Source organism: Vanessa tameamea, chromosome 16 (genome assembly GCF_037043105.1).
Source record: "Vanessa tameamea isolate UH-Manoa-2023 chromosome 16, ilVanTame1 primary haplotype, whole genome shotgun sequence".
Lineage (NCBI taxonomy): Eukaryota > Metazoa > Arthropoda > Insecta > Lepidoptera > Nymphalidae > Vanessa > Vanessa tameamea.
Genome location: NC_087324.1, coordinates 3,093,642 through 3,118,771, shown reverse-complemented (window position 1 = coordinate 3,118,771; position 25,130 = coordinate 3,093,642). Strand labels below are relative to the sequence as shown.

General features: G+C 32.5%; 2 protein-coding genes across 6 annotated transcripts in view; both read right to left on the bottom strand.

The window, feature by feature from the left end:
• LOC113393943 (prolactin-releasing peptide receptor-like) overlaps positions 1–25,130 on the bottom strand; it is a 639,527-nt gene that overhangs the window by 69,770 nt on the left and 544,627 nt on the right. The window lies entirely within an intron of this gene.
• The window catches only part of LOC113394003 (tyrosine-protein phosphatase Lar), a 383,804-nt gene that overhangs the window by 102,533 nt on the left and 256,141 nt on the right, over positions 1–25,130 (bottom strand). For 4 of the 5 annotated variants that reach the window (XM_026631162.2, XM_026631163.2, XM_026631165.2 and 1 more), the window contains exons 4-5: positions 12,663–12,779; positions 4,746–4,877 (exon numbers count right to left, since the gene is read on the bottom strand). In XM_026631162.2, coding sequence (XP_026486947.1) covers positions 4,746–4,877; positions 12,663–12,779 — 249 coding nt within the window. The remainder of the gene's footprint in view (positions 1–4,745; positions 4,878–12,662; positions 12,780–25,130) is intronic. The other variant, XM_026631164.2, reaches the window with a different exon arrangement.

Here is a 25,130-nt window from a genome sequence, read left to right as displayed (position 1 = left end):
TGACGACGATTATATATAGTCACTGATGCTTCCTATTTCTTTTAAGTATTTTTTCACATATTATTACATAACGATAGGAAAATAAGGAATTAAAAAATAAATATACCTATGTACATACCATCGAAGGCATGAATATTATTCTCTATACTTTGGTGTTCTTTGAAAATACGCGTGTCATCGTCGTTTCATCGAATTTGATTAAATATACCATGTTTTAAATTAACTATATCTTTTATTTCTTTGATATTACAAAACAATACGAAACGTATTTTTCGACGAGATGTCAGCTGTTTATAAAAGAACATGTTGACTGGACGAATGGTTGAATGAATGACATATCAAAGCGAAGTTAAACCGCTGTTTTTTGACAATTCTAATTATATACAAAGACTTTTTATACTGTGACACACGTATGACAATGCCATTCGAAATTCAAATCTTTGTCAGGAATTGTTTGCCAGCCTTACGTTCTTTATACGAAAATATGTGATCTTATGCTTACTATTAAGGAAGTTAGTATAGCTAATGTATACGGCAAACATTCTACAATTCGATAAATGAACTCACTAAAATCTTCCCTGCATTCCTACACGGCGTGTTGTATTTACGACGCTTTTTACTTCAACCCGGAGCTGAGGCAACAATTTATTTGAACCAACATAACCAGGATTTATTCATTCCGACGATAAAAATATGTTAATTTCCAAGCATAATGCATATTCTCGAGTTCTATTTTATTTCAACGGTTATTATCTTGCTTCGGGAATAAAAACAGAGGTTTTGTGTACTTAATAAAACTTTTCATTCCGCTTTGAGAAATCGTTTAGCATTACTTATAGCGTCCGAATGTATGCGGTCTCTTGTATTAAAATACATATTATTTAAGTGACACATTTTTTTTTTAAAGAATTCATTAGAATAGTCTCATATTCGTCGATAAACTATCGTAGTAAATATTAAGACTAACGGATAAATATTCAATATGATAGTGACTCGCCTGTAGTCCAACATACATATGTACTGGTAAGAAATATAAGGCAATACCTAAACCGTAAATGCGTTGCTAACCATGGAATTCAAGAAGTCCAGTCCCTTGTTGATAATTACACTGATTAACATACATTTTAAACTGGAACAGAGTAACAAAAAAATATCTATGTTTGGCGGTAGAATAAATAAAATGTGTGAACAGTTTTAATAAATATATTAAGTACCAATAATGCGTTTTTTAAATTGATATTGTTTTACAACGCTTTCTTATACAACTAAAGCCAAAAATAGTAATTTATGAGACGCGTTATCGGGTAATTATCTAGGCCAACATATCAAAAATCCCTTCTGTACATAATGTGGATTACATTATGCATTCTCAACGACACAATCATAGTATTTCCATTGTGCTTGAGTTCTGCATAGCAAAATTAACCGCGGTAAAAGGGCACTCCTCAACGGCCGTACAAAAAAAAAACTAGAGTTGGACAAAAATTAATTACTTGAAATCGAAGGACATCTAAACAATTTAAATTATAAAGTTTAAATAACTGAGAAAATACTCATAAACATTTTTGATACATTCGTCATCAAAAGCTAATTAATAAATCATCGAATAATTGTATACGAATATACACGTTGGATTGAAACCGGACCCAAACGTATTCAAGACTACGGATTAAGCAATTTGTTTGAGGTCGATTTCTGTTTCGCCAAATGTCAACATTGCGGTTTGTATCAACCAATGAACTACCAAAACATATATATCTTTCTCCTCCCTAATTCAACTAACTTGAAAATAATTTAATTATTCATAGTCCATTCTAAATAGATTTTAGAAATTTTGATAGTTATTAGTTTCTATCCATTACAACCATTTATTGGGTAATTCCCTTTACAAATACGATGTGCGATGTGCGATTCTGTAGAAATTCACTTCGTATCGCACTCGTGAAACGTGTGAGGCCATTTTAATACGTGGGTCCAATATATTTTATAATTATTATAGTCAATGTCGTACATCAATTTCTGACATTACACGTGCGTCTTCTAAAATGAGTTTTGAGTTTCTTCTCACGCGGGCTTACCCACGATTTTCCACGTTAAAAAGGAACCTATATCTCTTCAACCCAAAATCTTAAATATTTATTCAAGAAATGTATTTATTATAAAAAAAAACCTTTTTAATAAGGATATAAGTATATTGTATACAATATACAAGTAATATTCTCGATAATATCGATATTAATTTCTTTCAAATAGGAAACAGGTCAAATATTTACTTAAGATACGCATCGCGAGTTCGGAAATATAAATAGAAGGTATGTACACATATACACACAGGACACACACACACACACGCACACATCGAGTTAACAAAATAATATAAAACAAGTATTAAACGACACGTTGTTTATTTAGAACAAACAGAAGCTCAAGTCTTATATTGAAATAGTTTAATAATAAATGTCGTTTAATGAAATACATTAATTTCCTTGTATTCAGGGTTAATAGTAATCGATTTTACTTACAGAAGTTAAAAACTCAGTCTCGACAAGTTATTAACTCTGTTTTTTATGAAGATGCACACGTGATGTATGTTTCTATTGTTAAATATATTTAGTTCAAATAATCATATTGATCCCTTACTAATACCATTTAAAGCGTTATTGAATAATGAACAATTATTTCAGATAATATTCAATTACTTATGTATGTTGTCAAAATATATCAAGATTTAGTCGTTTTATCATAAAATTAATTGTGAAAAACATATTTAAAATATTTTTTCTGCAGACGTTTTTAATATTAAATATCTGATACAAATATTTCGTTAAATTTCTGATAGTTTTGATAGCGTTCACTATAGAGACATAGTATGTCATATTCTGTATACCAAAATTCCCGTGATCCCGTGGCGTCCGCCGAATGACGGAGAGGGTACCGCTGGTTTTTTAGTGGGTAAACCCGGCGTAGGTACCACTGTTCAAAAAACATTATTTTTTGTTAATAACTAATTTTGCACTAAACAAAAAGTTTGAAATTTTAATACAAGGTAAGTTATAATTATTTACACCTTCTGTCCAATTTTCAACCATCTAACAATTTTTTTCACAAAGTTATAAGCAAAAACGCTTTTCACCCTCTCAACCCCCTAGCGTTCACCCCAGAGGGTTGAAAATTTTAATTTTTTATTATTTTAACTTCCCAAACCACATATCAAAAAATCATAATGATACTAATTACTTGACCTTCACGGGCTTTATTGACTGGCCTATTATGATTTGATTAGCAGTCTTGACGTGAATATAAAATAAGTTTACCAAAAAATTTACCTTTTATTATAGTATTATTAATATGTTAAGTGTTACTATTATAAAAAAAATATTACGATTTAATAATATAAAAAAAAAAATGCACGTAAATATATTTTATTTTAGAAATAACTTCTGAATAATTTATTTCGCATATCGTCGAAGTTATGACATGAAAAGATGTAATAAACCTCAGTAAAGTTTACGTCAAATTGTATTAGCAAAAGTTCTAGAACGGCTATGACGAGTCGAATAAACTAAAAATATATTATACTGATCATGTATTACTGAAAGATTATATTTATTTGTCGTATTTTAATTTAGATACCTAATAATATAATAAAACCAAAAATGCGTTGTCTTTAAAATTTAATATTTATAAAGATTTTTTTACTAATTAACTTTATACTATATTGTATTGAGCAGGCTTTGTGGAATGTAACCGAAGCATGAATATTTTTTTTTACATTCCATCCTCCATTGAAACATTTAAAAATATCCGCCGTCCAAAAGATTGACACATTTCTGTTATTCAATTATCTGTTACTTAGGTCTTGGACTACTCCGTTCCCATACTCTCAGCGAATAATTAATTCATGGAGTTTCCAGTCGGGCCGTTCTTAATATATCTTCGTCCCCGTATCACTACCCGAATGTTTTTCCGTCACACGCTTATACGAGTCAGGGACTCGATTTGATAGATCACTGGCGTCGACAGATAGACAAATCGAGAATAAAGTTTGATAAGGCGGATAGGACGTGGAAAGCGCGGAGGTGATCGTGACCCTTATTCTTTCACGTTCCTCGCACTCCGGATATGATTGATAACATTACATTTTTCATAGCGGGCGATGAAACTATTTAGGGGGGGCTTGAATGGTTTTATGGGTGGGGTTTTCGCGTGCGTGGCCGCGGCTATACGTTTTTCCAGCTCATTGCTCCGGGCTTATAGACGTCATTACCGGTCTCACATATTTATGGCCTAAAAATGCCATTTTTACATTTCAATCACGAACAGTATTCCCGGATTCAATGGTCTGTGTTTTTATGTAGCGCGTTTGTCACTCCGTACCTTGACTGATGACGATATAAATGTATATGTTACGTATACCGTAACGAATGACTTTTGTTAGGCAGGATAATACATATTGAATATTAGGTACTTTGTAACACAGAAAATTTAACGTAGCCAAGCACTTCCATTCCAAATACATCGCTTAAGTTATTTTGAAAAAGTCAGTAAAAGAAAGTTTACTTAACTTAATTTTTAATATACTTTAAAAATTAAAAATAATTATTCTTCTTATTAGTTATGTATATTTTCATCTGACGTTTGTATGCTTATAAATTGCCTGTTAATTGATACTGATGAAAATATTTCTAGCACCGAATTTTTTATAAGCAATATATACATATAATATGTATGTATCGTGTACTTACTAGAAACTCTTTTTCCGTTCTTTCGCCACTGAATGTTGGGTATGGGGTCGCCTCGAGCCGCACAGTAGAAGGCGGCGATGCCGTTGGCGCGAACCTGCAGATTGCGTGGTCGGATTGTGATCTCGGGCGGATCTGCATATAAGAAAAAAAAACCTTATTACTACAGTATAAAGACTAAATTGGATTAAATATCAAAAACGAAATGTCATGTAATTTAAAAAAAATTAAAACACCAAATTTAAATAATATCAAATAAATATTTCTTTACTCATACGAATGTAGTTATACTGTATAGAGTTATAGTTATTTACTGGCTTACAATTGGTTCTTCAAATATCCTAATGGGAGCAAAATATAGTCCCGAGCGGATCGCTACTACAAACTCCATTAGATCTAATTTTACTATTACGAATAAATTTATAACCAAGACCTTCATAATAAAATTAATTCGTCTGTAAACAAATCACATGAACCAACCACATTAAGATCATCATACGAACAGGTAAATCTCAAAAACGCTTAACTCCTCACTTAAAAAGTTTTGTCTCTCGAGATGCCTAAAAGTTTAACAAAAGTTCGGATGAGTGACGGTGAAAATTCTGCGAAAGAAATGTCTTCATGCATAATGAGTGCAAGCGCTGTACTACATTTTCATTACCCGGAGTGAAATTAATTGTATTTGGTATTTTGCGAAAAATGCGCGTCGAGACCCGAAACAATTACACTCGCGAAGATACGTGAATTTCTGCCGGCGATGCGAATCCCGGCATCAAGCGAACCAGAACAAAAATGTCTAAAGGGACTTCGGAGAGAACATTGGACCCGCGCCGCGGGGAGCGTTTGATTCCTGAACTAGAAAATGAAATCCCATTTAGTTCTCTATACGTATCCGAGCCTTCTCCCCCGGGGTGACTATCCAGCAATCAATGTGACATTAATAAACGAACGCCAGTAACGTATTTTTGGAGACTGTCACACAGAGAGTTAAAATATTCATGGAGCGGCCACCGCAGAGATTGGGACGAGATTAGAGATATCAAAAAAAGATGGATAAGCTTTGAGCTCGAAAACAAAACAATCATATCGGGCGATTTCGACACATACATAATTGCCGTCCCCGACCTCGAGTGAAACGCAATTTATATTCGTGGCGACGTCACGGCGCGGACTTAATGACCGCCACTCGACGTCCAATTACAAGTCGTTGATAGCGATCTCGTTAACTATCTGAATTGTCAGGATTCAAATATTTGCTTTTGAATCACGTCGAGCATTGGAGGGGGGGGGGGGGCGGTCGTGATGTGTGACAGATTATGTTTATTCCTCGACGGATGAGAATGTGAATGGTCACGTTTTATATGTACGCGGGATTGAAACGGGCATCAGGACGTGCCGACGCAGGAATACAAATAAAAGTCGCCCATTTTTTTTACGCTATTCGCGCCAACCAAGCTGGATTAAATTACGCGAAGCCTAGACGTCGCTATGTGCGAAATTAAATTGCTTCATGGAAGCGATTTCGCGCTTTGCTCAACGCCCCCAAAGTATGAGTCGGCACTTTTTCCTTGTAAACTTGTTATTCACTTGCTGAATGGTGCAAATAATAATAATCAGATTAATGTCAGTCTCATTTTTAAGGTGGTCAGCTATCTAATGGCGAGAAATTTAAATACTCGATTTGGTTCAAGTACGTCATAGCACTAGACCTGGACGCTTTTGTCAGCCTCAAAGACAAGATATTATCTTATACGTCTTCTATTATTCTATTTTAAAATAAAAATAAACAAAGTCAATTATATGATCCACTTACATTTTTTTAAATATACAATAAAAAATATTTTATCGTACGATGCATTTATAGTTTAAATAACGGCGCAAAGTAACGGCACTACGTTAGTTAGTTGCAAGTAAAATAGTTTACATGCACCACACATAACTGAAGTAGAACAAACATTGTATCGTTCCAGCCTTCATATCTGACCAACGGGTCACTGGGTCAGTTTGTGGCTATTATCTTGGCGCTTTTTCTTGGGGGCAAATAGGTCAGTAATTGCCTTAACGATTATAGCGTTTCCGCGACAACTCCTTATCAGCATGACTTAAATCGTGAATCCAGAATGTTTTCTGACATAACTGGGCTTACATATCGTCTTCGTTGTGGGTAAAATTTAAATTTAATCATTATTATTATTATTGTGTTCTTTAGTTAGGCGCGGGCGGACGATCAAGTGACGCGCCTGATGTGATTTAGTCACCACCAGATAGACAATTGCAACGTAAAAATAATCTTTTCTTACGTCATTAATGCACCACAAACCTTGGGTACTAAGATGTTACGTCCCTTGTGACTGTAGTTACACTAGCTCATTCACCTTTCCGACCAGAACAAACCAATACTAAGCATTGCTGTTTGGCTGTAGAATATATGCTGAGTGGTCCCAGCCAGACGGGGTTGAACAAACCCCTGTGGTAGGGGTTTGTTCAAGTAACTATTATGAAGGGCTTTCAAAACGATCGAAAGTATAGACGGCGTTATATTACTAGTTAAAATGTAATATAATATTGACTGTAACAGGTTTCAAAGAAACCAATGAAATCTTAACTTTGATTTGGGAAACTTCTAAAGTCTTGAAACAGGCTACGCTTTATTCGAATAGGGCAATGTAATACCACAAATATAAGTACGGGTAAAGAGGATATCGCTTTCAATATTATAATTAACTTGACATCTCGTCGTCGAGTGACTTCGACGAATCCGATTGTGTTGCCCTACTATTCATTTTACAATAAATAACCTAAATGGAATCAGAATAAATAATAATAACAAGAATAGAGTTCTGAAATATTTATTCATTTTCTGCGTTTGTTGTTGGTCGTTTGTAATTTAAAAAAAAAAATGCATTCCTCGATCAACTCGCTGACTCTCAAAGCTTGTACCGTAAAAATTCCGCTTGGTTTTTCTGAATACCTAATAACATCAAAGTTAAATAAGTTTTACAGGGCTTCGTTATTCATATAGAAATTTATAATTTAAATAGAATTACTGTTAAATACATTCTTGTTATTAAATATACGTTACGAAAACATTGTGTTAAACGTAAATAAATGAACAATTTAAACGTGTAATTATGAACTAAGGCCGATGTACAGTCAGAGTAAGAAAACCTTCGTCAGTTTTCAAATTCATTCCTTTATCAAGTCGTAAATTCTTACTATCTTTTGAAACGAAAGCACTAAACAGACAACTGCATATAAAATTAAATCAACATAGTATGATAACTTGGTTCAAAATAATGTAACATCTTTGGACTACGTCTAGTGTCATATCAACATAAAAACTTTTTTATGGCCTAATTAGTCATTACAAAATTTCAATTATATTTTGGATATGATAACTTAATTGTCAATTGTCAAAGTCTGTCAGTTTTATATATTTTCTTGCAATATATTGCAATCTTAGAATAAAAACGCTGTGACGGTTAATGTAATGACGTGACGTGACGTGACGTGATGAGTGGTTCCATCGGCACCGGGAAGTGGTGGTGATTCGTTGGCCTGCAAAAGCGGCGGATATACCCTATCGAAAATCTATGGGGTTTGATGGTGCAGCGGTGGATAAATAATAACGATAGAACCAAAGCAGATGTCGTAGAACATTGCCGAAGGGTCTGGGAGGGCTTCAGAGGAATTGACATATACTATCGCCTTGTTGGATCAATGCGACAGCGACTACAAGCTGTGATTGTTACGAATGGCGGATATACTCATGTTTAATAAAATAAATAAGATTTGTTTAAATTAATAAATTTTACCATAATTACTATTTATTTTTACTATTTTATTTATTACTTCCGTCCTGTGGTTTCACCCACGTTCCCGAGAGATTTTATGTTTTCCCGGGATATAAAGTATCCTATATGTTATTCCAGTACATATTCTATCTGTGTGCCAAATTTTATCCAAATCCGTTCAGTAATTTTTACGTGAAAGAGTAACAAACATCCATCCATACCTCAGAGAAATCAGCCAGATCCATACACACAAACTTTCGCGTTTATAATATTAGTAGGAAGTAGGATTACTACTATGGACTCTCTTTTATAAGAGACAAGACAATGTCCTAATCTCCAATGTTACACGAGCATTTACGAAGGGCTATGAGGTTTCGTGAAAAGTTGGTAATTATCATCCCGATTGACGGCGACCGACAGTCGACTGGAACAATTAGAGGCTTACTAGATGCGAGTATATATTATTTTACTCTATCTCTTATTTTATAGCTTTTAAACGCTATTTTACTCTTTGCTAGATGCGACTTATTATGACATTGCGACGCAATATGTGATACTCAATCGGTAAAGCAGATTATCGCTCAAACTGAGCACACGAAAATAGATCTTATGGTGAGGAACCTTTTCTAACCCAATATATCATACTCAATCGGTAAAGCAGATTATCGCTCATACTGAGCGCACGAAAATAGATCTTAAGGTGACGAACCTTTTCTTACCCCGACTGTACTCAAAATTTAATTTATGAACTCAATTGGAAGTTAATTACGTTGGTAGTTAATTAGTTTTGCAGTGAGATAGTAAAAACGTTCTATAAAAATGTATATAAATAACCAACTATAATTTTTTAATGACTTGTTCACTAAATCTAAGCTACGAGACTTTCTTGTACAATATTTGTATTGAAAAAAGTTACCTTTACCAGTGGTATGACTTGTTTATCCGATTAGGTTGGTACCACCCACTCATCCGTCATTCTACCGTTCAATAATTTGTATTGTTGTGTTCCAGTTTCAATGAGTTCATGAGCCGGTGTAATTAAAACAGACACAAGGGTTTATATAATCTTAGATGCATTAGCGGCATTAGAAGTATTTTTAAATATGGAATGGCTCATTACTTTGGGTAGAAGTGGAAGTTTACCAAACCATGGTCCAAGTATTCCTTATTAACTTAAAAAAACTTGACCGCACTAAATATTGCACACATTAAACTTTCGCGATGCATATTTATCGCGAGGGATTGCTCAACGTAATAAAAATAAAAAAGTATACTCGAAAAGACTTCAAAATACAATCTCTCTTTCTCACGCACGTTGTTGGAAAGGATAGGAAGTATTGTTCTGTCAAATTAGATTTTAGATTTTGCTGCAAATCTAAAATAACGCTGTCATTACAGTTGTTAAGCGATTCAATAATCACAAAAGCCAATATTCACCGATAATCGATTCATGGTATCGTTGCCTTAATTTAATTTTACGGCTAACATTTAATTATAGCTCAAATGGGGTTACCGAATTGAGCATCAAAAGTGGCAACAAAACATCGATTAATTATCGATAAAATACCTAATCATTAATATCACTATATCTCTATAATCGCAAAAAAAATACATATAATACATATTACATTTAACCTCTAGTAGACGTTCTAAATTTTTTCATTTATAAATATATCGATTTTTACATCGATATAACTATCACAGCACTAGCAATTATTCGATATATCGCATTAGGCCTGCATACAATGCAATCTACCCAAAGAGAATTTATGACAATAATCTCGGCCACAGGGTTAGGTTAGGGTCAAATAGAAATTGGGCAAAATTTATTATATCCCAGGTATTAAATTGACGATGCATTTACATATTTCAAGCGGGTAGCGCCATCTGGTGTTTAAACGTCACATATATTTATATTTCTACATTATATTACAAAGTAGCTTCGTATTAATATATGAATGAACATTAAATTGCACTAACAAATAGCGATTTGTGTTGAATTTACTTTATGAAGAAAATAATTCTTGGCATAAAAAACAAAATGTGTTATTATAATGTTAGGGACATGTATCTTTAGGTCTATCACAAAATCTATACTGAGACTATGAAGAGGTAACCTTCGGATGTATTGATACAATTGTATTCACTGGTAGGAGGCTACCATATTGCCGAGTGCTATAAAGTATAAACTATAATGATATATCATTTTCATTATTCATTAAGTGCACCCATTCGAAGCCAGGGCGGGTCGCCAGTAATAGCTTATATACTTTATAAGTAGATACTTATTATTTTCATATAAAGTTTATAACTTACCTTGAACTTCATGCATAAAAATTTAAACATTCTAAAACAACCGAATTAGTAGTTAGTTTTTAATAATCTTAGTAATTCTAAATTTTAATCTACAAATTATTATCATATTCAATTGTTTGAAATATTTTTAATCCGTCACAAGACAACAAGACAGTGAAGTAGTTACCGTCTAAAAACATTGGCACCACATAACCAACCTTGGGATCCAAGAATTTACATATAACTTTTGCCGCAAGTAATATGTAAATCTTTAACGAATATATCGGTCGTATGTTTTGATTATCGTTTCGCTGAAATCAAATGTCACTGTGAATCAACATTAGTTGTGGACACCAGAATGTATTGCCTTATTGATATTAACAAAGAGAATTCACTTTGCAAGCGTTTGTCATATTCACAATCAATATTGATTATGAACTTCAGTAATCAATTATTGTTATATTCCATTATTATACAAATAATTAATCATTATATATCCATATGTTGTAAACCATATATATTCGGTTTTACAAAAGGAACTCAGGAAGCGTACAAAATACCTCTGTTGGCAATTTTAAAATAAATTGTAGGAGAACGAACTTGTATCCATTGGGTTATTTTACAATTGTTGAGTTCATGGAATGGAACGAGCGCCACTTGGCTAATTCTTTGTTATATCGAAAACATTTGCCTGTTATTCTCAAGTCAGTGTGTTTTCATTTACAAACGGCGCTAATTTTTATTTAGTCAATCAGTAAATAAGTAATGCTTCTATAATTTAAAATCTATAATGTGTGACTTTGCAAAGAGCAAAATTAAATATAAAAATTAATTAAGCTACCAATCCGCATTGGAGCAGCGTGGTGGAATATGCTCCTAACCTTCTCCTCAAAGGGAGAGAAGGTCTTAGCCTAGCCTATTTACAGGCTGTACATGTTACTAATTAAGCATATCATCAGCGGAAGTGAAGAAGCGCTAAGGCGACTAAATTGTACTTCCAGCAAATAGTTGGCTTGGTGGTAGGGCTTTGTTCAAGTCCATCTTGGTGGGTACTACCCCTCACCCATTCTTCATTATTCTACCGCCAAGCAGAAATGCTTACTATGCTTGTGGTTTGAAGAGTTGGTGAACCAGTTAGACGAACTTCTTAACTCCCAAGATTGGTGGTGCATTAGTTACGTAAAAAATGGTTAATATTTCTTACAGCAGCACTGTCTATAGACGGTGTTGACCACTTACCTATACTATACTATAAAAAAACCTATCCTATAAATTGATGATCAGATCTAAAATTTATCAGTGAAGTATGATAAAAGTCGTAGTAGATTTTTTATATTACTACATTAACTTGGCAGTGATGTCAATGATGTTAATTTAGAGGTATCATGAAGTTTTTTATGAAAGACTGAAATAAAGCGAGTTCAATATCCATTAACTGTGTATAACAAATTGAACGCGATAGGTTATCAAACTTTTATCGACGCCTTTACTCATCATTTCAATGACAATATTTTAGAGCTGCGAATTTGAGAGGTAGATCACGTGACGCGTGAAATTATTCGAAAGATTGAAAATATAAATTTTTTGGAATCGCACAGAAAAGATAACTTCACAACATTTTGTTACTTACGCTTATTCGTGCTTTTAAAATAAAATTGGATCGTTCGATAACAGTTTTACCATTCGTATAAGTAACTGAAATTCATTGAAAAAAAAATACAACAATAATTATTTTTACAACTAAAAAAACACAACATTATCATCTTGAGACGTAGTCACCGATGCTCGAAACATTTCTGAAACAGAAGAATGTATTATATATGTAACTTACGTGTTAGGTACTGTATAAATATATTGCCAGTATCGTTGACCGGGAGGGGGGGTATCCCGATTATTGGTTCTTCTGTCACTATATCCAATGGAGGTATTGTTCCTTCTGTTCCTTCGTCTGTCCCAGAATAATTAACTTTTTGTGAAACATAGCGGTTGTCGTATTTTTCATAATTTATAAATAAAATCTTACATCTTAAATATAACTACCTTATTTTACGTTATAATTAAATATAAATAGACAATTAAACATTATTCCTCTTAAAGTATCTACTTAATATTTTAAACAACGTAAAAAACAAAAACATAAAAGACGTATTCAGATTTTATAAAAAATGCAACATATTCCAGATTCTTATAGAAGCAGAGTTACGAGGAGTCCATTTTATGGTATCGTGTCACAACCTTATTATTTAAACAATGTGGAGGACATTTTGAACAATTGTAAGAAATATTCAACATTATATAAATTATTATATATATTTTACAGTAGAGTCTTCCAGATAACTCTAACATACATAACATATATATTATATGTTTAATACATATCATATATCGTAATAAGCTTTAGGACGCATTATTATTTGACTCATTTAATATCGAGGGAGTTCAAAGATTTAAAGATATACGCGTATTTTAAGTTTATTAAATTTAAAAATCGAACGCGTTTTAAGGAACCAGATAATATCTAAAGGCGGCGGGGGGGTTGTGTAATGAGATAATAAATTCAACAAAATCAGAATAAGCACAGATTGAACTTATTCCGGTATATACGCGATTTCCGAGACGTGGGATTGTTGACACTGCCTTTCGTACTTAATTGTGACTCTGGGCTCCTATTGAGAATGTTACGACGATTACTTTTTATAGTCCCTAACCGGGGTTTGGACCCAAATCCTGGCTTTTCGGTCATATAAACCAGCCACTAGACGAATAAGACAGTCGAGTCGTAAGAAACAAGTAGCTATACACTGAGGCATGGTGATAGAAAGTTGTTAATCTCGAATCGAACACGATTGAACTGTCTTTGTCTGATCGTTTGCGGTTAAGTTCGTGACGCCTCGATGTATGCATTCGAAAGAGCTATTGAGTATATGGAATATATATAAACACAATTATAATATTCACACATAATCTATTATATTATTGTTTATTATTAGCATTATATTGTACACAGACAAATTATATTTATTCAGCTACATACATATATTTATACGAGCTGAACCTGCGGCTTTATCCACGCGAAATTTATAAAACCTTACCTATATCACACAAGCCGTCAATCCACATTTAACCCCAAGAAGAATTAAAAATAGAAGCCAAAGGAACACAAACTATCTCCTTAACAAATTTCATCTAAATCGGTCCGCCGGTTTGAGCGTGAAGAGGTTATATAATATTAGTATCGATGATAAAGTTATCCTCGGAGAATTTTAGTACTGGAAGTCTTGTCCACTTTAAGCTTTCGTTTAAACGATACTGACGAAGTTTGGTCAAGTATTCGATTAAATTATTTGCTATAGATTTCAGCAGTGCGATTCTGTAAGAAATCACTTCGTAACTCATTCTTGAAATATTGACAACTGACTTACACTGATACGCCATTTTGATACGTGTATCGTATAAATTTTCTAATGATTATAGTAAATGTCGTATATCGAATTCTGACATTTCAAGCTTGTGAGTTTCGAATTTGTTCATACAGAATAGCCTAACAAATATTGCAAGTTATAACTGGATAATACCGGTTGAGACGAATTGACATTTACTTCAAATCAACAGACGGTAAAATCAATACGTATCACCCCAACTAAAATGTAATGAAAATTTTAACAACATTTCACGTTTACCATTTATGTTCAAGAATATATCTATAATCGATCGTGATCGATAAGTAGCCTATGTGTCAAGTGACAGATATTATCAAAGATTCGAAGATCAATTACTAGTATTTTTTCTTTAGCCACTTGATGGTAAGTCACGATCGCCCATAGACTTATGTCTGTGGGCGAAGATATAGTACCTACCCAGACGGACTTGCACAAAACCCTTCCACAAACTAAAATCACTTCAATAATATTGACCAGAATAAATGTACATACATTTAAATTACACATATTACTCAAGTAAACGTATATTCCGTTACTTACACGTAAATTAGAGTCAAGCTCCAATTGAAAGTATGAATCACGGAACAAAAATTATTATAATTTTTGTTCCGTGGTTCAGTATTAAAAGAACGTAAACGTTACGTATATATTCCTATTAAAACATCATAGTGTAATCAAACACGAATCATTACTAGACAAAGAAATTCCCAATAACACTTTTATTGGTGATATGCTTTTAATGAGTGGATCGTACCTACCGAGACAGACTTGTACAGTCAGAGTAAGAAAACCTTCGTCAGTTTTCAAATTCATTCCTTTATCAAGTCGTAAACTCTTAGTACCTTTTGAATCTAAAGCACTAAACAAACAACTGCATATTAAATTAAACTAAGATAATATGATAGCTTCAAAATAGTGTAACATCTTTGGACTACGTCTAGTGTCATATCAACATGAAACCTTTTTAATGGCCTAATTAGTCATTACAAGATTTTAATTAGATATTATATCTTCTACTGAATTGTCAAAGTCTGTCAGTGTCATATATTTTCTTGCAATTTTACAGCAATTAGAATAAAAACGCTTGTAATATTATTCGGCCGTTATTTTGAGTGACGGTTAATGTAATGACGTGATGTGTGATGAATGGTTCCATCGGCACCGGGAAGTGGTAGCGATTCCTTGGCCTGCAAAAGCGGCGGATATACCCCATCAAAAGTTTGTGGGGTTTGATGGTGCAGCGGTGGATAAATAATAACGATAGAACCAAAGCAGCTATCGTAGAACATTGCCGAAGTGTCTGGGAGGGCTTCAGAGGAACCGACATATGCTCTCGCCTTGTTGGATCAATGCGACAGCTGTGATTGATACGAATGGCGGATATAGGTACTCGTTTTTAATAAAATATATAAAAAGATTTTAAATGTATAAATTTTACCATAATTACTATTTATTTTTACTATTTTATTTACTACTTCCGTCCTGCGGTTTCAACCAGGTTCCCGAAGATTTTATGTTTTCCCGGCATAAAAAGTATCCAATATGTTATTCCAGTACATACTCTATCTGTGTGCAAAATTGTATCCAAATCCGTTTAGTAAATTTTACGTGAAAGAGTAACAAACAGCCATCCATACCACAGAAAAATCAGCCAGATCCATACACACAAACTTTCGCGATTATAATATTAGTAGGAAGTAGGATTACTACTATGCACTCTCTTTTATAAGAGACAAGACAATGTCCTAATCAATAAGTAACATCGGTTACACGAGCATTCACGAAGGGCTATGAGGTTTCGTGAAAAGTTGGTAATTATCATCCTGATTGACGGCTTCTTCTTATTATTATAGCGTTTAAACGCTATTATACTCTTTGCTAGATGCGACTTATAATGACATTGCGACGCAATATGTCATACACAATCGGTAAAGCAGGTTATCGCTCATACTTTTCTTACCCCGACTGTACAAAGACATACTACAAAGTATCTTATATTACACAGAATAATAAAATACATTGGTCACTATTATTTCAAATCATAAATATAAATTCTCATATTTCAGCCATTGCCTTAAATTTATTCTTTCTTTATATATGAATAAGAAATCATAAATCAGCCCATTGTTACAGTCGAGAAAAACTGAGTTCTCGATACGATATCGATACAATAAATAAACAACATAACATCGATTATTGAGAGATTTATATCTCGGTGTGAAGAGAGCTCGATCATTATTCATACATCCATTGTGTATAAGAATACTAGAGGCTGGAGGCTGCTTTTATCGGGAACGTAGTGAAGAATGTGAAAACGATTTAAGCGCTGTAATCTTCAGCTAGTTTATAATACATATTTAATAGTGATGGACAGCTTTATCGATAATCTTTATAGTTTTCTCTCAGAACCAAACACAAACTTAGAGCCATGTGTTTGCTTAGAATAACGAAACAAGAAAGTTGTGAGGCAAACTTATTCGATAATAAATACATTTAAAAATAATAAATAAAAACAAGATTAATTTAATTTTATTATTTAAAACACTTTTAGAACATTTGTTTTGCTTAAAAAGACGAAAAAATAAAGTGTATATTATACACGTATAACATAAGTACGAGACGACGTATAACTCAATATAATATCTAAAACGTGTGATAAAATATTCATTGATTTTTATACGGGATAAATAATAATTTAATTGTATTTAATTAAAAGATCTGTATAATTTAATTGATGGGAAAGAGTAACTATTCAGTAGTCCCGAACTGGTAGTAACTTTAAATTTAATTTTATCTTGCGAAATGACGATTCGAAAGTGCTTGTAAGAGCCTACTTCAATGAAGTATATTTCGAATTTGATTAATTAATCCGTTAAGTGTAGATACAGGCATTTACTTTGTAAGTGATACCTATAAACATTGTAGTCTTTTTTATATACATATTTATTATATAATGTTATATATTCCTATTTATTAGAAAGCGAGTGAAAATGAGTTCTATATAAATAAAAAAAAAAAACCTTTGTTATATTGTAAATGTAATAAAACAGTTCCATTTTAACATATGAGGAGACTTCCTCTCGCTTCCAGCGAAAGAATTCAACTGTTTTCACAGTTTTTAGCTCTCATTTGCATTCAAATGTCGGAACTCGGGTGTTAAACATTTTATGCAATCATGTTTTGGTTGCCAACAATATGAAATTGCACGTAATGAGAGAAACAGCGCAAACAATATATTTAAGTTTGTATTTAAGAAAATATTTTTCAATGAATAGAAATGTTACCCAATTTCAACATCGTGTAAGATATTTTTCTTTTAATGGTGTTCTATTGTTGCGCAAACTATTTCATGGTTTACATTAATATTAAAATCCATGTTATTTAGTACGTGAGCATATTTTCGTAAATATATCGTTCGATGCGAGAAAACACACAATGAGGTAATAATTACAAAATTTGTAGCGAAAATAAAATATTTGTAAAGAAAATAAAGTCATTATTTTGAATAATTTTAAGAAAAAGACAATCTCTTGGGTCATATACAATTCCGTTTTCCGAGGAGTCGTTTATTTAAAAAAAAAGGAAAAGGCCAAGATAAGTAAGTAGTCATGACCATAACTCAGCGAACGTTATATTTCACCTTTAAAACACTTTCACGAAAGCCTAACAAAGCCACTAATGAATGAAGGAAAAAAATTAATGTGAGATTACTTTCTACGAGGCGCCGAAAGGAAAGCAGACAAGAAAATACTATATATTTTATATATATATGTATAAAATTATGTATATCTATTAAATAATTGATCATAACTGTAACTAACTACTGAGTTTCTTTTTGTTACTTTTATGGGACTACGGAGTAGTTGCTTGGATAACATATATTTTGATTTTGATTTAGACTCTGGTAGATTTTTTAAAGATTATAGTATAGACTGACTAGTTTATTTACAGTATAGTTAGTGTCCTTCCTATAAACGATATTTCATCAAATTCCATTCAATATTTTCCAATAGACAGACAGACAGACAGACAGAGTAACTTTCGAATTTATAATATAAGCGTAAATATACGCATTAAAACACGACTTAAAATCATAAAAAATATTACATTAATATTCAAAACGTGTTTCTAATTTACATTTGAAACAATAAGTTCCACGGTTATTTAAAAATATAAAATCAAGTACTTTTGTTTTAGTAAAAACTGTAACCGAATAAAAAAAATAAAGTTGCCTGCAATTGAATTGGACGGCGTTCCTTCGCGGGTATCGCCTCGTCGTTTCAGGCGAAAGTGTGGTTAGACCACGGGAATAAACAGGGACAAACAATGGATAGCAAACAATGCGGGCATCAAAGGACATCTGTTGTGAAAAACGTCGGGAAAAGCGGAAAAATCGTCACAGAGTGTTGCGGACGCGGAAGGAAATAATACTTGCGTCCGTTTAAAATACACTGAAATATGAAGCTTTAATGAAGACACATTGATTGCAGAGTGAAATTACGTTTTTTGTACATAACGATACAATACATTTTTGGGATATTTTTTTATCTTTTTTAAAGAATTCTCACAAGCGAGCTAAGTGAAGTCCCGTGAGTGAGAAGTCCAGCGACGAGCGATAAGTTTAAGAGGACATGATGTCTTTGGCAAATGTCGGCTGCGGAACGTTTGCGGACTGTTATATACATATATATTTTATATCTGAGATTAATTATACGACGATTCACTGACGAATTATTGAATTTCATTTTATTTCGAATTCAATACAAAGTGTGTTCAAAATATTATTTTAATCATTCAAAACCAAATAATTCATATATAATAAGACTAAAAGAACTAGAATATTCGAATAAACATCTAGCGGAGCGAAAATCGCAAGAATTTCCATACATACAAGAAAATGGCGCATAAATCAGAAACATCGTATGAAACTAATAGAGCCGTCTTCGGAGGCCATTAAACACGAGCCAGGGCCTTCATTGGGTCAATTTCCGGGGATGATCGACAACGTGAGGGTTTATTTTCAAGTTATCTTATTGTATTATTGTACATATATATATAAACTAGACGTGCCCGCGACTTAGTACGCGTTTGAATTTAATTTTGTTAAATTCAAACGCGTACTAAGTTACTTTTGTAGCTTAAGTTACTCCTCATTACATCAGCTTTCAGCCAGTGAAAGTGTAGTCAAAATCGGTCCAGCCGTTCCAGAAATTAGCCGGAACAAACTGACAGACAGACAGACACACAAAAATAAAAATATTTTGGTATATGTACCGTTTATATATACATATGCATTTAGTAAAAAGCGGTTATTTTAATATTACGAATAGACAGTCCAATTTTATTATATGTATAGATTTAAACATTATGATGAGTTACGAAATACATATTTTTATCGTATTACGTTGGCAAATATTTAATAATATAATTAATTAATCGGACGAAATAATTGCTTCTTTTCAAAATCAAGTCCTTCGAGGTTTCGCATTAACTTATTCTGCAATTAGAACATTTCATAATTTTCTCTCCATACACGTTAGTCCTGATATCATTTATATTTTCGTTAGTAAACATATTTTTCGTAAATATTCTCTGAACAATCGCCAAGCCTGGGATTTAACCAGCATAGGTATTTAACTATACTAAGTCAGCCCTACTATTTCTTCGACAAAAATTCCTATTAGTCAAAATATATTTTATTATCAATCCAGTAATTCCCCGGCCGATATGTGCTACATAGACAATATATTAAAAATAGTATGCACACAATGAGAGAAATTAAATTTTGCGTAAGAACACTTACATTTTCTACGTACTTGTAAACGAACTTGATGTAAAGTATTAAAGCAGGCTACATCAGGCAAGAATGCCTTGAAGATATCAGAAATAAAATATATTATACTAGCTGCTCTACAAAATTACGTTAATTGTTAGACATATATACATATATAGTCCGTTAACTTTTCCAATAAAAGGAATATCTAACGCAAAATATTCGTTCAAATCGGTTTAGTAGATTCTGATCCTGAGATTAGCGCGTTTAAACAAAGAAACTCTTCAACTTCATATATTAGAACATACATTTACGTACTTCTATATGTATATACGGACGCGGATATGAATTTTCAGATCGATAGAATGGACGATGATGACGAAGGGTGGATACGTTGTTTTTAGATTTTACCCACAAAAGCTTATTTCGGAAAAAAATATATTTAAATATACACATTACATACATTACAAAAGTATTTTATAGTTAGTATAGGGTTTTCATTTGTCTGTCTGTTTAAATTTTTTATAATTATAGGCCTACTAGATTATAGTAAGAGGTACCTTTAGACACTGCCTTGCAGTTAAAACACTCCTTGCACTGTTAATATGCTGCTAACTATTCAATTAAGATATTCCATTCCTTGTGCTTTAGACTAGCTTACTCACACTACAAACCACAACGCATAGTATAGATGTTTAGCGATAGAATTAATTGATTATTAATTATACAGGCAGACGGGACTGCACAAAGCCCCACAACGGGATACCGCGTTGTGCTATAATAATATTTTATAATTTTTCAGGCCAATGTAAATTTAATGTATACATAGTTTCATATCACACTAAAGAGAAAAGAAATTTTTAAAACTAGTTTTTACTGCGAAAGTGCTATCAATAAAAATACGATGTAAGCGATGCTTTTAGTGGTGTATGTACGCTTTGATGTATTCAAATATGTTAAGCCTTTTTACTGGAGTATTAATAAAAGTAAAAATAATAAATCGAGTGCAAATGTGGACAAGGCAAGTTCACGTTTTTATTACGAATACAATAATATTAGTGGTAGGTACTTGTTATGTTATCTGTACTGTTACGTATTAAGATAAAAAACCTGGAATAGATTTAGTTACGTTCTGTTATGTACCTTCTACAAATTGTTTCAGTTTCTGAAAAATTGTTTAATTTCTGCATAAGTTTGGTAATAAAATTTAAAAATAATAGTTAATAAGGTCCACATTCTCATAGTCCAATGAGACGACAAAATAACACGACTGAAGATTTTTGCCACAGCATCAATGAGTCTAAGTGCTTCTCGAGGTCGGCTGTCAGTGCCATCTTTTTAATAAGTATATATATCGGCTAATCTATACTTCTATACAAACATTATAAATGCGAAAGTTACTCTGTCTGTCTGTCGCTCTTTCAGGGACAACGCAAAACCGTATTAAATGTTTACGCTGTACTGCACAAGCTTGTCACTAAACCAACGAGATGATTAGAGCATAAAAATGAATTGCTTTAAAAAAAATGCTATAATATCATCTCACGTATTGTTTATCTTTAGATTACAACTGTAACGTGCGGTCTCCCGTGAGATAGTCCTGCGTAGAATATGCATTCAACAAGATTAATGGTCTTAAGGCAGTCCGTCGCAGTTCGTGGTCAGGCTCCGTTACTAAAGAATTTAACGTTTATTTTCATATGTGCAATGAACTGCACGGAAAGTGTCGCATTCTGACAAACTATGCATATATGTTTCTAAATTGGATTTAACAAGGAAATAGTGCGTAGCTGAAAAAATATCAGGTGCATGGAAACATACGTTGTAATTTATAAGATTTCATGTTTTATATTACATTATACTACCGAGTATTTTTTCGAAAAAATACTCGCTCACATTGTATAATACATTTATGATATAGATAGCTGGACGGGCAAGTACGACCTGATGTGAGTGATCACCACCACCCATAGTAACAAGCGCTGTAAGAAACATTAAGCTTTTCATCCATCGTCAATGCACCACCAACCTTGGGAGCTAAGATGTTATGTTCCTTGCGCCTGTAGGTACACTGGCTTACTCACTCTTCAAACCGGAACCCAAAAATACTATATATTGCTAATTGGCAGTAAACTATGTGATGACTGGGTGGGTCCTACCCAGACGGGCTTGCACAAAGCCCGGCCTACTCCTATCACCAAGTTAAAATCACTTCACTATTATTGACCAGAATAAAAGTACATCAATTTTAATTAAATCTATTACGTAAGTAAGCGTATATTTCATTACTTACACGTTACTTAGAGTTAAACCTCACCTAAAGGTATAAATCACGGAGTAGAAAGTAACGTAGTATTAAAAGAACATAAGCGTCACGTATAGATTCGTATTAAATGTCATAATGCAATCAAACATGAAACATTACTTGGAAAATACATTCCGAATAATACTTACAAATCAATTTTATATCAAGTAAAAATAAATAGTGATATGTTTTTAATACGAGTCCGTCTCCTGATAATATTATAAGAAATAGTAACATTTTTTACAGTGTAAGTTCGTACGTTGTAATTTTTACCTTCACTACTGTATACTACAATACAATACTGAAAAATAATGACTATACAAACGAAAAATTAAATACTCAAGAACAAACATAAAATAAAATTATGATAACTTATTTATTTATAAATAAATAAGTTTATTATAATAATAAATATAAAGAATATAAATAATAAATTATATATATATATATATCAACTGAATACGCCTTTTATGTTACAAAACAATGTCCACATTAATATATAACGTTATTCTTTGAGCACGAACAATTTCTTACAAACTAACTTAAATTATTAACTTATTTACAAAGTTATGACTTCGAATAGACAAGACTAGAACAGAACTGACAACGTTCAACTTATTCATACGGTAAAAGTTTTTTTTTATATATATAAAATGTTTCTGTACTTTTATATTTATTTAGTGTGTATTAGGTGACAATCATAGTGACATTAAGTGTCGTTCGTTTAATACCAGTTTACGCTGACGGTATAATTTAAGGAGTTTTCGGGTAGTTATTGTATCATAAACTTTTTGGAAAGTATCACAAACAGAAATATAAATCCAGATTGGTTCATAAATAGCGGAGTTCAGAGGTTACAAAAAAAATTACAACCGAATTGGTAACCTCCTTTTTTAGAAGTTGGTTAATAACATTTTCCATTAGCATCAGAGGTTATGTGATCTAATGCTACCATAATATTACAATGTTACAAAACGACTTATCGCGTCAACTGGGGCTCGAGAGCTGGCAGCTATCTCGGCCAATGTCTGAGCTTACTAATGCACTCAGTACTTCTGGAATTCTACCTACAAATGCACTAGCATTAAGTTTACTATTGAATTTTTATCAATAATATTTATATCAACAATTACTATATTTATTAGGCGGGACATAGACCGCGTGAATATTGCCAATCCAGACAAGAGTTTAAATTTGTATTCATAATTAATCTCGTGGCGAAGGAAAACGTCGTTATTTAGAACATATTTGCAGTACATCAGTTGAATTTTGAAACAGAGTGACTGAAGAAAGCTAGTATTATGTAAATACAACAAACACCTTCTTCTTCCGTCCCTGTAACACGAACTACGTGTCGGTTGTTTATTGTCACAATAAAAAGCGATGGTGGGAATATGAAACGGGTACACTCCATATTTTATATAAGGCTTATTCGCTTTATGTACGCTGAAGAATAATATTGACACGGAGTCATATACATCAACTACATCCACGTTGTATCACGTGGATATAAAAATTTATAATATATTTAAAATTAAAAACAAATTTTATGTTATTATGAAAACGATACCTAAAACGCTACGCTCCACCCATTTAGTACAAACTTAAAAAAAAATGAATTCGTAGTAAAATTACAATAAAATAATGTATTTATAAGAAAATCATTATACCAATAATACAGTTTTTATCGAAAAAAAAACCAACGTATTCTGTATCTGTTTGTATAAATAAAGCTATGCTGTAAAAACAAATTCGATAGTCACCGCGAAATGTCAGAAAGTGATATACGATATTGGTTAGAATAATTATGCACGTGACATTGGCGAAATAATCTGTGTCCCCTTGGCACAAATAAAAGCCACAACAAAAAAAAAAAAGAAAGAATAATTACAAAATTTAAATGACCTACGAATCAAAATAGAATATCACCTTAGCTGTCAACATATCACAAGTAAGATACGCATTGTGTTTTTATAGAACAATCACTGACTATAAGACTTTTTAAATTTGCGACGGTCTAAGGATTATTTTAAATTTAAAGTAATTCCTCGATCCTAGTAATCTAATATAACTATTGAAATACGTTGTAAAAAAACTATACTCGTCGTAAATAGCACAGTTTGCCCAGAAGTCGCGGGGTACGAGGTAGAAAATAATAAAAATACAAATAGAAGATATTGCAATATTTCAAAGAGGTATTCAAAGTCAACTCGACGCGTCCCTCCGTTTCAAGTGAAGACTTTTGCATTTAAACATACGAATATATACGGCTTATAAAGGCGTGACAAGATTTTCTGCTTACCATAAACAATATTATAGTGTAGCACCGGAACGTGTACATTCGCTGCCAAAATTACTTTTGTGCATTAATTTTATGCTAGTTTTATGTTCCGCAACAATGACTTCATGAATGAATGAAGATGCATTTTGATGCACTGGTTTTGTTATTTGAACATGAATGTATGTATAATGTGACGTGGCATTTAATTTTAACCTCATACTAAAATGTTACATTTTTATTTTAAGCCTATATATGATTTATTTCTTAACATTTTTAAAATATTATTATTATTTACACTCTAATCCGGATTGCAAGCTACGTATATTCTAAAACATTATTAAATTAAATCTAACCACGTTTTGTCTGCGGTTTATAGACGCCGTAAATTCGAATTGGAATAAGGGAGAGTGCGATTATTATAAATATTTAAACATGAAACGAACATACGAACAAAAAATAAATAAAAATACAAATTAGAATTATGTCAGCAATGGTAGTTA